Source organism: Malus domestica, chromosome 10 (assembly GCF_042453785.1).
Source record: "Malus domestica chromosome 10, GDT2T_hap1".
Classification (NCBI taxonomy): domain Eukaryota; kingdom Viridiplantae; phylum Streptophyta; class Magnoliopsida; order Rosales; family Rosaceae; genus Malus; species Malus domestica.
In genome coordinates this window covers 8,944,627-8,960,919 of record NC_091670.1, presented here as the reverse complement: position 1 = coordinate 8,960,919, position 16,293 = coordinate 8,944,627, and the positions used below count along the sequence as shown (strand labels likewise).

Here is a 16,293-nt window from a genome sequence, read left to right as displayed (position 1 = left end):
AATTCAGGCTCTTGAAATTTGATCTAACGATTACAAATAGGGAGTCCTTTAAAAAGTTAAAATAATTTTAGCCGTTGGATCAAATTTCAAGGGTCCGAATTAATTGATTGGTGGGATTTGGTGGGAAAGATCAGGAGAGGATCTCTTCTCGATGTTGGACATTACACCCCTAATCCGGATAGTGTGAGAGGGGATAGATTTTTATATTGTGCATTTGTTTTTACCATCTTAAATAGTGGTAATACTCACCACTCTATTATTATTAGTGCATGTGTTTGAATTTTGAGATTTGTCTATTCACAAGATGGATCTCAAAATTTAAACTCATTTAAGAGTGATAAAATAAAGTATTTTGTATCAACATCACTTGAGGTTGAGAGTGGTTGGCAAAAATATTCTATTTTTGTGGGAGGGATGAGACTAAAAGTGGACCATGTAAGCATGACAAATCAAGAGAGATGAGGTAGCAAGTATTAACTTCACTAAGATCTTTGAACAAATGTAAAGATCTGAGATGAAAAACTAGAAGGCAATAAGAGAGAGTACGTGTTGAGATAGAATGATTGTATATTTCCAAATGCCATAAATGGCAATTTACACTTCGTTTTTATAGAGCTAAATCACGTGCTCAATTACAACAATGCTGTCTAACTTCTTTGGTTATTGCCACAACAACTTCTAACAAACTTATCCTTATAACAACCTTAACTGCCTACACATTACAACTAACCACACTTCTCAACTAATCACATTCTCCACTCTTAAGTAACCATGTCATCACTAATGACTATGGTTAATACTCTCCCCCCTCATGCTAAGCCGTTAGAGCTTAGATTGACAGCAAGACATCTTCAAGAACACTAAGTCCCTGATGTATTTGTAGACTGCTGAGGAAGAACTCCAATGTTGAGATTGTTGCAGTGTTTAAGAAAGACTGGACTATGAAGACCCTTTGTGAATACATCAGCTACTTGTTTTTCAATGAGAATGTATTGCACAATAATATCCCTTTTTTTTGTACTTTCTCTCGAACAAAATGGCAGTCTGCGTCTAGGTGTTTAATTTTTGAGTGAAACACCAGATTAGAACACAAGGCTAATGCTGACAAATTATCACATTGTAATCGAGGTGGTATGGGAATAAATTGGTTCAAATCTTTTAGTAATGAACAGATCCAAAACCCATTAGCTGCATAGTGAGCCAAAGCTTTATACTTAGCTTTTGTGGAACTTTGAGACATTGTGGATTGCTTCTTAGACTGCCATGAGATTGGATTAGAACCAATATAAACCATATAACCAGTGATAGACCTCCTGGTGTTAATTTTGCTGCCCAATTAGAGTCTGAATAGGCTGAAATGGTAGAGTCAACTGATTTTGTATACCTCAAACCATAATGTATGGTTCCTTGCAAATATCTCAAAATCCGTTTAACCAAATGCATATGTAACTCAAATGACTTTGTCATGTATTGGCAAACAACATTGACAACATGAGTTATATATGGTCTTGTAAATGTAAGGTATTGAAGTGCACCTACTAAGCTTCTGTAATGAGTTGGATCTTCATCAGGAATTCCTTTAGAAACAAGTATTTGAGAGTGAGGCTTTGATGGAGTTGAAGTGGGTTTACATGACTCCATGCCTGCTTTCCTTAGCAACTTCTTTGTGTACTTCGATTGATTAACAAATATAGATCCATCTGATTGATATTGAAGTTGAAGTCCTAAGAAATATGTCAATTGTCCCATGTCTTTTAAATCAAAGACCTCTGCAAGTTGGGAAATGGTAGATTGTATCTTTGCAGGATTTGAACCAGACAATATTATGTCATCCACATATAATAACATGATAATCACATCTCCATCATCTTCTTTTAGAAATATACTAGTATCAGACATTGAGGTTTTAAAGCCCATGGAAGGCAGAAAGTTAGTAAACTTCGAATTCCAGGCTCTTGGAGCCTGTTTGAGATTATATAGAGATTTAATTAACCTGCAAACATGTGTTGGATGCTTGGAATTCACAAAACCTTGTGGTTGTTTCATGTAGACCTCATTCTCAAGTTCCCCATGCAGAAATGCATTCTTGATGTCTACTTGTCTCATACTCCAATTATTTTGAACTACCAATGCAAGTATTAATCTCACTGTAGTGTGTCGAACTACTTGACTGAATGTTTCAGAGTAGTCTAGAACTTGTTCTTGATTGTAGCCTTGTGCCACCAACCTTGCCTTATACCTTGCAACTATCCCATTAGGATTTCTTTTGACTTTGTACACCCATTTACTCCCAATGACAGTTTTATTTGTTGGAGAGGGAACTAATCTCCAAGTTCTTTGAGCTATCAATGCATCGAATTCCTCTTGTATGGCATTTTGCCATTGTACTATTGTGGATGCTGCTTTAAAATGTTTAGGTTCTTCAACCTAACCTCAGTTATATCAGCAATGAATGAGAATCCTTCACACATGTAATCAAATTCTGATGATACACTAGGATCTTGAAATTGTAATGATTGTAACTCTGGTAAAGCAGCAACAAAGGATGAATAGTTTTGTCTTTGAATAGCTCATGTCTTTAGTCAAGTTTGGATGCCATGATCTAAATATTGAGCAGTGTTGTGAGTGTCAGGTGTAGAAGAAATAGGGAGTATTACTTGGAATTGTGCAGGATCAAGGACATGAAGCAAAAAAGGCGTATCAGATGAAGAGGAAAGAGTATTGCCTATTGTAGATGATGAGCCATGCACTTGACTACTGATATCTTGATTTTCTATGTTTGTAGAAGCATTGGAATTGATAGAAATATTGGAAGACCCCTCATATTGTAAAGAAATGTTCCCAGATTGACTTAGAGAAGAAGCTGAATGGAGATGACCATTTTGATTTGCTGCATTTTTATGATGTAAAACTTGTGTTGGAATTGAAAATGGAACAACAACTAATCTAACCAAATGAGATGATGTAAATGAATCCATAGCTTGCTGAGAGATGTTATGTTGTGAGTCTTGAATATAAGGAAATACCATTTCATCAAAAAGTACATGCCTTGAAACAATGCATTTCCTTGTTTTGGGATTGTAACAGATAACACCCTTATTACCCATTGAATATCTCAAGAAAATACATCTCTTAGATCTTGGTTGTAGTTTATTGTTGTTATACGGTCTTAACCATGGATACACAACAGTACCAAATATTCTTATAGACTTCAAATATGATTGCTTGGTATACAATCTTTTGTAGGGGGTTCTAGTGCCAAAGACTTACATGTCATCCTATTGATAAAAAACACTAAATGTGCACATGCATAATACCAAAATTCAGCAGGTAAACCAGCAACAATAAGCCAAGTGATAACAGTTTTAACAACATGCCTATGTTTCCTTTCTACCAATCCATTTTGTTGTGGAGTATAATGACAAGAGATTATATATTCAATCCCTTTTGAATAAAGAAAAGATTTAAATGCAAGACTAATGTATTCTCCTCCTCCATCAGTTTGCAAACATTTAATTACAATTCCAAATTGAGTGAACAAAATTATAGAACCTTAAAAACAAAGCAATTGTATCAAATTTGTTTCACAATGGAAAAATCCACACATACTTTGTATATTCATCAACAAACGTTACATAGTATCTATACCCTTCAATAGATTTTACAGGAGATGGTCCCCAAATATGTGAGTGAACCTTGTAAAATGGCAGAGAACATTTATCACTTCTAACAAAAAAAAGGAATCCTTGACATCTTGCCTTTTACACAATGAGTACACATATTATGAGTACTATCTAATCTATACTTATATTAGACTGTTTTAACTTTACGAACTGTTCTAAAAAGCTGAATTCTGCATTGTGGATTGCACTCCTCTTGATCATTTCACAACTGGTATTTGAAACAACTCCCTAGGCTTATTGTTTCCTTGATACAAAACCTCATTTGTCTTCTTGTCCTACACAAAAAACTCACTTTCATCACAAATAAATCAACTATGGTTATCAACACATAATTGTAGTACAGAAAGAAGACTCCTTGCAATTTTAGGAACATGTAACACATTCTTAAGGATCAATTCATGAGAATTGTGTTTGAGTGTAGCTGAAGCAATATTGTCAATGGTTAGACCTATGCCATTGCCAATTGTGATTTTCTTATAACCTTCAAATGGAGTGACTTGATTGAGTGCATTCATATCAGCAGTGAGATGGTGAGAAGCTTCAGTGTCAACAATCTAGGAATCTTGTTGAATATATTGAGGTGTTTGTTGTGCTGCCATAGCATTCAATGTTGCAGGTGGAAGTGGACCTTGAAACGCATAATTTGCCCTGTGAAAATACTCTAGTGCAGAATGTCCTATTTTTCCACAAATCTGACATTCTAGCAATATACCTGTGGTTGGTGTATTTGAATTTTGATGGAAGCAATTGATAGCTGTATAACCTCTCTTATTGCATATTTGACATTCAATTACCACATTGAACCTGTTTTCAGTGCTACCAGACCACATACTAGAGCCATTATGTCTTGAATTCCCAGATTGAAAGCCTGAAGAGCCACCGGAGTTGAAATTCTTACCTTTATAACCACCATTTGCCTGTAATTATTACTTTTTTAATTTGAACCATTGAATGATTTTTGACCAAAGTTTTGTCTTGGACCGCCAGAGTTTGATCCATTGCCTATGAAACCAAAACCATAAGACTGTGAATCAAAAAGTTAAGACTGTTGTGGAAACTGTTGCTGTGGATACTATGGTAGTGGAAATTGATGTTGTGGAAATTGTTGTTGTGTAATTGTACCACCTGTTGTAGCAGGGATATGACAGTAACCCAAAGGATTAGATGTAGATGCATTAGATGAATTTTGTGTTGTAGATGATCCTTGAGTGTATAATGCAACCATGCTTTGGGATAACACATTCATTTCTCCTTCAACTTGTATTTTATCACCTTACAACTGAGCACGAAATTCTTTCAATGTAATAGCTGATTCTCTGCCAAGAATAACTGTTCAAATTATAGCATATTCCTTTGGTAATCCAGGAAGACCAATAATCATTATATCATTGTCAGAAATAAACTCCCCTGCAGCAATTAACTGTTCTCTTATGTTCTTGAGCCTCAACAAATACTTATTAATGGAATATGATCCTTTTTGTATTGTATGCAGCTCAGTTTTCAAATGGTTAATCCTAGACTTAGACATAGAGGCAAAACGTTCCACAAGATTTGACCAAGCTTCAAATGCAGTTTTACAACCAAGAACATATTCAATAGCTTCATCAGACATAGTTGTCAATAACAAACTGAGCAATGCCATATCAGTTGATTCTCATTCAATATATACTATAATATTTTCAGTTGTAACCCCAGTGTTAGTGTGTCACAAATTTTGGTGGACATACATCAATACCATCAAAATTACCAAACATTTTATAGCCTTTAAGAACTGACTTAAATTGAAATGCCATTTAGCAAAATTGTCATCCTTTAGTTTTATTGTAAGCATGCCCAAAAGACTCTCAACCTTAACAGGAGTTGTAGACATGATGAAATACTCAAGAAATACAAATTGCAATACTTCAGAGAAGAATTTCACCCACTAAAGTGAGAATGATACTCACTGCTATCTAGTTATCCAAGAAAGATTGACACTTACCTTATATGCCAAGAAAGATTTATATCTTCAGCTAAATCAAGAAAGATTGATACTTTATGCAATATCAAGAAAGACTGACACTTTCTTGAATTATCAACAAAACAGAAAATTTAGAAATCACATGAACATTCGAGCAATCAACTCAAAATTCCCAAATCAAAGAATCTTGAAAACTTTTAATTGCAGAATAGATGCAGAATACTGACGAATCAAATCTCCAAATTACTGATTGAAAATACAAACAATAGTACCTGATAAGCGAGCAGTAACATCAACAATTTCGTAAACCTCCAAAACCTAATTGTCGAAGAACTGCAGAATTGAATAACCACTAAGAACCAGAAGACCTTCAGAGTTGAATCAGCAGAAGAGATGAAAGCTTCAAGATCAGAAACGGATGTGAGCCTTTGCCAGCGATGATACCATATTAACTTCACTAAGATCGTTGAACAAATGTAAAGAACTGAGATGAAAAACTAGAGAGCAATAAGAGAAAGTATGTGTTGAGAGAGAATGATTGTATATTTCCAGATGCCATAAATGGCAATTTACACTTTGGTTTTATAGAGCTAAATGATGTACTCAATTACAATAATGCACTCTAACTTCTTTAGTTATTACCACAACAACTTCTAACAAACTTATCCTTATAACCACCTTAACTGCCTACACATTACAACTAACCACACTTTTCAACTAATCACATTCTTCACTCTTAAGGAGAGGTAAGCTAGCCTGAAAACCAGACCTCAGAATTTCTCCTTAAAGAGATGAAAAATATTCAAAGCGAAGTAAGCTGGCCTGAAAACCAAATCTCAAAATTTCACCTCAAAGAGATGAAAAATGTTTATAATGCTATTTTTATAACATCGAAAGTAAAATATTATAAAATTGTCAAATCGTCACATAAACTATTAAATACTAAATTAATATTTTATATTTGACAATATCCTCTAAAGATGCACGTTTTTTTTTTGTTTGAGGGGAAAGATGCTCTTAGCTTACTTTATTTAAGATTAGGCTCTTCAATTTGTAACTACATAGGAGTGATGTAACAATAACGTGCAGAACAATGTAGGTGAATGTGATTCTCAGCTTTTATTTATTTTGAGACACAGCTCTTCATTTTCATATCTAAACATAAAAAAGTTAAGTTGTTTTTTTTTTGTCAAACGATAGATTTTGTTAGATTAGTCACCGACGAGGTTCGAACCTACGCCGTCATGCAAGGGCTCAACACTTTTCCACCACTATGGTAAAATGCCACTTGCAAAAAAGTTAAGTTGTTGAATGTGCATCTAAAAAAGTGCAATAATACTTCGGGCCTAACTATAATGCTTTTCACATATGTTTTATGGGTTTCATTTGTATTATTAAGGTGTGATTAGAAATTGGATGTATGAGAAGTATGTTTTGTAGAATCCAAAGTTTATCCATGCAAACTATTCCAAAAAGACAAGCACTTAAGCCAAGTATTCCAACTGTAATTTAATACTCGAGAAAAATGTACATATTCCAATTGCGAATCTGCTTGCAAGAGAAACAAAATAGTATTTAGTTCCCCCCCCCCAAAAAAAAACCAATGAACACTACTACACATATAATCAACCAAAGCCTTGAGGGTGCATTTGTTTGCTTTCGTTAGCTTCCATTGGACTAAACTAAATATTAGTGTTGTCGCGTATTTGTTTCATGCAGAGACTAGCTTTATTGAGACTACCTTAGACTAAGTCCGACTAAAAGCTTGGCTGGAGGGTCTTAGCGAGACCACCCCCCACTGAAATTGGGCGGACTATTAAGACCAATTCTGCTTCGCTTCGCCCCTCCCATCTGCTTCTTCTTCCCGTCCCATAACCCTTTTCAAACCAAGATCATGCAAACCCAAAAACAAGCAACCAGAAAACCTAAACCATATCCCTCTTCAAAACTAGATCCGACTTCCAAAATTCGAACCCAAAAAACCCAAAAAAATACGTAGTGGGATGAGCTTGAGATTTTTAGTCACACATGCACCAAGACAACCTAAACTAGATCAAAACCCCTATCTCCCACCTTTGAACCAATCACACATCCACCCTGCCTCCTAAATTTTCAATCTCTTTCTTGCTGCATGGTTTGATTTTAAGATTTGTAATCGATTTTGTGAGAGCAAGTGAAGTGGCAGAGAGAGAGTTACAGAAAAATGTCTGTTTGTTCTTTTAAAAAGTACCGACAGCAAACGTGAAATATTAATTAGGATTTAAAAAATTAAATAACTACAAAATACCAAACATATTTAGCCTCGTAATACACCAAACACTTCATTGTTCTTATTCTACTTAGTTCAAGTCAAGCTAGTCCAGTTCGAAATAGTCCAGTACAACAAACACACCCTGAATGAATTGATTGTTAATTGGGACTCGTTTGAAGGTGCTTTTCAAATGATTGAAAGCACCTTTGATGAATGTTCTTTTGGAACTAATTCTTAGTAAAAATGTAAGTGAATCCTAAAATGCTTTTTGAGTGCTCTTGGAACCCAAATACAATTTCACCAAAAATGCTTCGAGTCATTTTAAATAAGATTCTTCCTCTCTTGCTGAAACATGGACTCCTGTAAATCAAGACGAAGAGTTCTCAATTCTTGGAGACATTTGAATATATTATATATATTCCTGGTTGAAGTCATTGTTTAATCTACTCTAAATCTATCAAGTTAAATTGAAAATGAAAAACAACTTTAAAGCGATACCTATCTATCTTACTAGTATGGGCCTTCCAGTGTGCCACATCCCGGCCCGGGGCAGATCACTTTCCGGGCCCGCTCCACCACCGTAGCACGATATTGTCTGCTTTGGGCCCCAATCATGCCCTCACAGTTTTGTTTTTGGGAACTCACGAGCAACTTCCTAGTGGGTCACCCATCATGGAAGTGCTTTGGCCCCCTTCTCGCTTAACTTCGGAGTTCCTACGGAACCCGAAGCTAGTGAGCTCCCAAAAGGCCTCGTTCTAGGTAGGGATGAGAATATACATTTAAGGATCATTCCCCTAGGCGATGTGGGATGTCACAATCCACCCCCTTTAGGGGCCCGACGTCCTCGTCAGCACACTTCCGGCCAGGGATTGGCCTTGATACCATTTGTCACATTCCGGCCCGAGGCGGATCACTTCCCGGGCCCGCTCCACCACCGTAGCACAATATTGTCCGCTTTGGGCCCCGACCACGCCCTCACGGTTTTGTTTCTGGGAACTCACGAGCAACTTCCTAATGGGTCACCCATCATGGAAGTGCTCTGGCCCACTTCTCGCTTAACTTCGGAGTTCCTACGGAACCCGAAGCCAATGAGCTCCTAAAAGGCCTCGTGCTAGGTAGGGATGGGAATATACATTTAAGGATCACTCCCCTGGGCGATGCGGGATGTCACACAATGCCTATTTGTCAATACCTTGCTAAGTAAATTGTCATTGCCACTAAGTCTTCTGTGAGCTGCCTACGTTTTAACCCTGCATCATTAGCCCTGAAAGCAGTCCTAGTCCTTTGAGTAATCTTATATGCCCTCCTTATTAAGTCTTCACCCTATCATAATCTAGTTTCCACTCTCTGGTATGTAGTGAAACCAACTCCTATCAATTTAACACACTTCGAATTGCAAGAGAATATCAACTACACGGCCATGCAAAAATGTGGTAGTTTAGACAAACATATTCTATCAGGAATACATATCAACAATAAGATTATTCAAAATGAACATATTTTGAAGAAGGAAAAGAATAAAAACATAATAGCATTCTAACACCAAAGAAGTCACACAAGCAATATTTGAGAGCAAAGAATGGAACAATATTTGAGTCACACAGGCAGTTACTAAAATTTAAAAATCTGTTTGAAGTCTAATTTTTGTTGGTATTAAACTACTTCTTTTGGGCTAGTGAATAATTAACACAGAGAGTCCATGAGGACAAAACAAATAAGAAGATAGAAGATAGAACAAATATGAAACCCCAAACGGAACATGCCTGAGAGAAAGTAAAATATATCTAAAACAAAGATACACCAAAAGAAAACAAGGAAAAAAAGTATTTGACCATCTCCAACTAAAGAAGGGCCATATGGCTCTCTTTAGCCCTATAGCCCTCCAATAAATTATATTTTAATGAAAAGTGTCATGCCATATTTCATATCATCTCCAACTGAAGGGGCCAAAGGGCTATAGACCAAACATAACCATGTGACAAAAAAACCATCTCCAACTGAGGGGACCAAAAGGCCATAGGCCAAATATAATTTAGGGCTGTGATATCCACACACCACATTTTACTTCTCACACACCTTTTTAATTTTCGGCCGTCGGATCAGATGAATTGAAAAAGATCAACGGACAGAAATCATCAAGGGGTGTGTGAGAAGTAAAATGGGGTGTGTGGATAGCACACCCCATAATTTATTATTTTAATTGAATTAATATAGTTAATTAAATTAAACTACCATATTAAAATAAGATTTTCAGACATATTGGAAGATTATTGAAAGAGGTGGTCATTTGAAAATTATTGAAAAAATTAAAGGAAAGATTATTGGAAATAGAATGTGAAGAATTGAAATAAAATGAGGTAAGATAGTATGGAATGGTGAAAAGTATGTGAGAAATTCGTCAAAAAAAAAAAATTTGGGTTGGTCTAAACAAAATTCGTCAAAAAAACAAAAAGTGGGCTGGGCTCATCGGACTGGCTGGAGATGGCCAGCCCGCTGGCCTAATTTGGTGGTTTTGGCTCAGTGGGGCCTACAAGCCCTTTGGCCTAGCCCTTGATTGGAGATGGTTTTCGTGTCATTTCGAGCTATTTTAGCCCTATGGTCCTCTAGCCAGATCGGTTGGAGATGGCCTTAGAAACGAGGGACGATGATTGCATAAGAATTGCTTGAAAGTTGGAGTGTAGGATGAGTACTATTTGAAGCGTCAATACGACATCTCCAACCGGGCTGGCCAAAGGTCCATAGGCCAAAGGGTAGTCCGTTTTGACATAAAATCCATCTCCAATGGAGATTTGGGCAAAAAAACCTTGGGACCCATCAGGCCATAAATCCAGCCAAATGGCCATCGGGTTGGCCAAGCATAGCCAGCCAGCCAACCCGTTCAGTTGGGCCCAATTGTGTTGTTAGTTGATGTCATGTATATTTTTATTTTTTTATTTTTTGTTTGTTTTTTTTAAGACGATTTTTTTTTCTTCTATAAATACCTAAGCCATTTCTACACCATTTCTCACATCCTTTTCACCCTTCCATACTATCTTACCTCATTTTAATGTCTAAGTTGTTAACATGCCAGTAAAATTAAAATATTTGATAACATGAAACTTCAAACAACAAATAAGATAAAATTAGCCTTATTCTAATATGGTAGTTTAATTTAATTAACCAATAAAATTAAAGAACAAACTTAAAATAATAAATTATTGAGGGGGCTAAAAATAACGCCCTTCATGGTATATAAATATGGCCTGACACTGTTCATCAAAACAAATAATTTCTTGCAGGGCTACGTGGGCTAAACATAGCCATTTCAGTTAAAGATAGTCTAATAATTACAAAAAAGATCAATAATATGTGATTCTTTATATAGGACTTGATACCGGTGAGTATTAGGCTTAAGCTTAAAAGGTTTGGTTTCACCATGCAACAAAAGTGGCAATCTTTTTTATTTATTTATTTAAACATAAAAGTGCCAGTCTTATTTTAGAAAAATACTTCATGCAATATCTTTCCCTTCAACAAAAGGATTGATCAACATGAGCAGCAAGGAATCACTACACTAAATAATGAACTTGCAAAAACAAATGATCTTATCTAAGGGAAAAATGACAAATGACTTTTTTGTAAGATGAACTTCCACAACAACTTAATGTTTCATGAGAGGCTTACGCTTTCTGGGAAAAAATCGATTTCATGATTCCCTGCAGTCCATATCCAAGATTGATAAGCAACACCTGATAGGGAATTAAGGGCACTTTATCTTTCCCTTCAAAGTTAAAAAACATTTAACAATCTGAAATGATAATCAGCCGTGAAATTCTCAACAATGAATTATCTTTTTTCATATGTGATATATCTCATTGTACAATAACACTGTTTGAACAAACATCCTAAATGGATTATTACATACAAAATTCTATCGTTTGATAATATATTGCAAGGATATCTTTGAAAATTTGAACAATCAGAACTAATGTTCACTCTTTAGGTGATGTTCAACCCTTTGAAGTTCCTCTTTGATGCAGGGCGCATCGGATAGAAACAAAATAAAATGATAGATATGATTGATAGATAGGGTCCACTATCTCCTTGTGCAAGGAGAGGCCTAAAAACCTTATAAACTTTGGTTCTAGTACCAGCCTACAATGTAGACACTAGAAAGAACAAAGCAGCAGACTCTTAAACAAGAGAAATGCACAAATACAAGATAGAAATCTCTCTAAATATTTCATTCACCAACAAAAACTCCAACACTTCATCTTACAGAAAGAAATGGTGTTTATAACCATTTTGTAACTTACATTCATAAATTAAAAAGACAATAAACATAAACACACCTAAAAACTGAAAATTACATAAACAAAGTAATCCAATCAGCCAAAAAACGTCCAAAACACCATGTCTATTATTAGGAGCTACTAATGGTTGTTATTAAGTTCTTCTAGTTGGTTATAATCATTCATTTTATCCCAATGATTCAATAAATGTGATGGCCAACTGATCTGCATCATCCTCTCCAGGTTGGAGAAAATTCGCCCTCGAATTTGCATTTCCAGTATTGTCGATGTTCCCTCTATATGAAATGAGGCATTTCACATTGAACACATCGAATATGGCTTGGTAACTTGGTGTCACGATTGAAACAATCAAACTTGGTAATCCAAGAAGTCGGTACACTCCACAAAAGAATAGCCTAGCAACTTCTAAAACATTCGTTGTCTTCTTGTAGGCAATAAGGTGAGCCATTTTGGAAAATCGATCCACCACAACAAAAATTGAGTCTACACCATGCTGAGTAAGAGGCAAACCCTAAACAAAATCCATGCTCATGTCCACCATAGCTGTAATGGATTGCGTAATGGCATGTACAATCCAGCGTTGGTCGCCTTGCCCTTGGAAACTTGACAGATTCGACATCGTTCCGCAAAACGATATACTTCTTTGTGCATAGTAGGCCAGAAATAAGAGAAAGAAACAAGCTCAAAGGTCTTGTCCTTTCCAACGTGGCCTTCATTATGTAACTCTTGTATGATCCTCAATCTCAAGCTAGACTCCGGGATGCAAAGTTGACTTCCTTTAAAGAGAAACCCATCATGGAACACATAATCTGTTCTTCTCGAATAAACTTGTCCCCGAGTTTTGTTTGGTCTTCCTCTATCTTTCGGATACCCAACGAGTACTTGCCACAATAGCCAATTAAGAACCATAAATTTAGCATGCATTAACATATCCAAATAGTACAAAATTCCAAATAATTTCATTGTTCTCCACTTTGTCATATTCCGTTTGGAATTTAATCTTTTCTTGATGACATAAATTGCATTTGAGTGCACATACAATTTCCAGCAAAAATCTTGATATTTTAGACTTTGAAAAGTTTAGACATAATTCGAAAAATGTGAATTTTTTTTTTCTCCAAGTAAAATTTTGTAGCGTGACCAGCAATGAACGATTCTCAAACATAATCATAAAAGTTATATAAATGTAGAATAGATTTTATTGCAAGTACCTTAACATTGAACCCAAATCTTCATCACCATTGCATTCATCCAGAATCATGGCAAAATCCCAATCATCAACACAATGAGTTTCGATTTGCAGAGTAAATTGAATTTTATTAGGTACTGTAATCACAAGCATGCAATCTTCATCATACTCATCATAAATTGGTAGAGAACTCCAATCAACTAAATTATCGATTTCGTAAAAACCTGACAACAGCAACATGATAACCAAATAATCGATTAGGGCTCTGATAACCAACTCATGCAGGGTGCAGTGGATAGAAACGAAATAAAACGAAAAATAGGATTGATAGGTAGGGTCCACTATCTCTTAGTGCGAGAAGAGGCCTGAAAACCCTATAAACTTTGGTTTTAGTACTAGCCTACAACGTAGACACTAGAAAGAACAAGGCAGCGGACTCTTAAACAAGAGAAATGCACAAATATGAGATAAATCTCTCTAAATATGCCATTCACCAACAAAAACGTCCAACTCTTCATCTTACAAAAAGAAATGGTTTTCATAACCATTTTGTAACTTACATTCAGAAATTAAAAGGGCAATAAACATAAAAACACCTAAAATGAAAATTACATAAACAAAGTAATCCAATCAGCCAAAAAACGTCCAAAGCGCCCCGGCTATTATTAGGAGCTACTAATGGTTGTTATTAAGTTCTTCTGATTGGTAATAGTCATTCATTTTATCCCAATGATTCAATAAATGCGCTGACCAACTGATGTGCATCACTCTTTGTATTCACATTTTTTATTTTGTTTTCGTTCACTCTTCTTTGTTTCTTCAAGAAGTTTGACTCCAAATAGGAACTGCAAAAATTCAAATAGTGACCTCTAAAATAAAGGAACAACGAAACCACCACCGAAGCAACCAGTTTCTTTCTTGGGGTGCTCTCTCCCTCTCTCTGGAGGCTAGGGTTTCGTCACCCTACAAATAACGACTTGGTTTTACATGTATGTCAAGGAATTTATCTTTAGTGGCCAATACATAAACCACAAGTTTTCCTTTTCCTCCCATAAACAAACTTCTTTGATTCGTTCTGATTACATTTTATGACACACCCGTACAAAAAGTTAATAGATTTGATAAAAGCTTGCGAGAGGGCCGTGACCACATATATATTTAATATCTTAGAGAAAATAGTAAAAGCAATTTATAACACTGACAGTCTCACAGTAAGCTTAAGCCTATCCAATTAAGTAGAAGAAACTAATTAAACATGATGAAATTAATGTCGTTAAATAATCACAATTCACTCGAAAGCCCACTGGTTCTCCCTACGAATCTTTTCTTCTTCCTCTGGAGTGAAATCGTTCTTGATGTTTAAGGTCGTGCGAATCTGTTCAGGTGTCTTCCCCTTGATCATGTCCGCCACAGTCTGACACGTCAGGTCAAGCAGGCCCTTGATGTCGAGATAGTTTGCCGCCATTATTAGGTCATAGAGAGTGTTCTGGTCGATCTTCATGAACTCGGCGTCCCACTCCTTGACATTCTTCTCGCCGTCAGCCGCAGTAGCCCCCTCATCTTCACTATGCTTCCTGCAGTACTCGATGACCTTCGCAAGGATGGCGCTCGTCACATTTGGCAAAGGAATGGCATTGCCGGCGCACCCGTCCTCCACCATGTGCTTGATGGTCTGCGACTCCATGGCAATCGCCTCTTCCACCTCGAACATCTCGTCGTCGGAGCTCTTTAGGGTTATCTTCTTCTTCAAGTCCGCTGATGATGAGGCCATTGTTGCTCTTTCAAAAATTAATAAGTTTGAGAATACTTGGGAGATTAATATTATTTTCTTCTTTATTAGCAGCTTTCAATTCGCTTTGAGGGTTGATTGAATGCTTTGTGTTTCAAAGGGTGTGAGATATTGGGGGATTTATACTACTCCGTCTGTGTCTAGATCAGAGATCTTTTATCTTGTCCGTGCAGGAAAAGGAGAGCAATTCCTTTTTGTTTCCGGATTAGTATAGTAAATTTAAGAAAATATTCTCATATTACGAATAGGAGAAGTATTCTTCTGGTTTTTTTTTCTTTCGGTGGCCTTCTTTTTCTCTCTGTGTGAGCAGTGGCGATCCAGCGTGGATACGAGAAATTATCTACGAGTGGGCGACGTGTAAACCATCCTGATTTTTTTGAAACATAAGATACCTTTACAAATTAAACCATACTATTATGATTCATACTTTATGGAAGAAACAAGGCTACAAGCTTAATAATTTGCCACAACAAATTTTAAATATGGAAAATGTCACATTGTAGGTTCATTTGCAGTAGTAGTAACTGTAGAATACTTTTGAATTTTTCTTTCAAATGATAAAAATTAAAAGTTTGGGTACGAAAAACTCTTTTTGTTTTTTTTTTTGTTTTTTGAACTACAAACAGTCCACCACTTGCATGAAAAATTCTGAACGAGATGGATTGAAGAGGAAGGGTCTAAGCATCAGGGCAATTTACCACTTGCATAAAACACTCTTTATACTGTTTTGACAGTGTTAAGGTAATTTATAATATTTTTTTGTTATAAATGTTAGTGTTGGTGGGTTAAATTATTAGTTGTTAAGGAAGAGGGAATCAAACGAACTAAGCACGCCAGTGGAGTGCAGAGTCAAACAAACTAAGCATAACCAAGGAGAAAGGGTAGATCCAACGTTTTTCAAAAGTCTAGTTGGAAGCTTGTGTTACTTGACTTGCACAAGACCATACATTCTCAATGTCATTGGATTAGTCAGTGGCTACATGGAGAATCCCATAATTACGCATTTGAAGACTGGCAAAAGAATTCTTTGATACCTTAAAGGTACTATTTACTTTGGCTTGTTCTATTCAAGTTCTGATAACTACAAACTTGTTGGTTATAGCAACAACGATTGGGCAGGAGATTCTGA

General features: G+C 36.1%; 1 protein-coding gene across 1 annotated transcript; it reads right to left on the bottom strand.

The window, feature by feature from the left end:
- Positions 1-14,663: 14,663 nt before the first annotated feature.
- LOC103445114 (SKP1-like protein 1A) lies at positions 14,664-15,335 on the bottom strand. The gene has a single exon (XM_008384092.4). The coding sequence runs from the start codon at positions 15,144-15,146 to the stop codon at positions 14,664-14,666; it is 483 nt and encodes a 160-aa protein (XP_008382314.1). The 5' UTR covers positions 15,147-15,335.
- Positions 15,336-16,293: the final 958 nt, after the last annotated feature.

What these genes read in the sequence shown, in the direction of transcription:
- LOC103445114 (XM_008384092.4), bottom strand. Translation starts at nt 15,146, where the DNA reads ATGGCCTCATCATCAGCGGACTTGAAGAAGAAGATAACCCTAAAGAGC.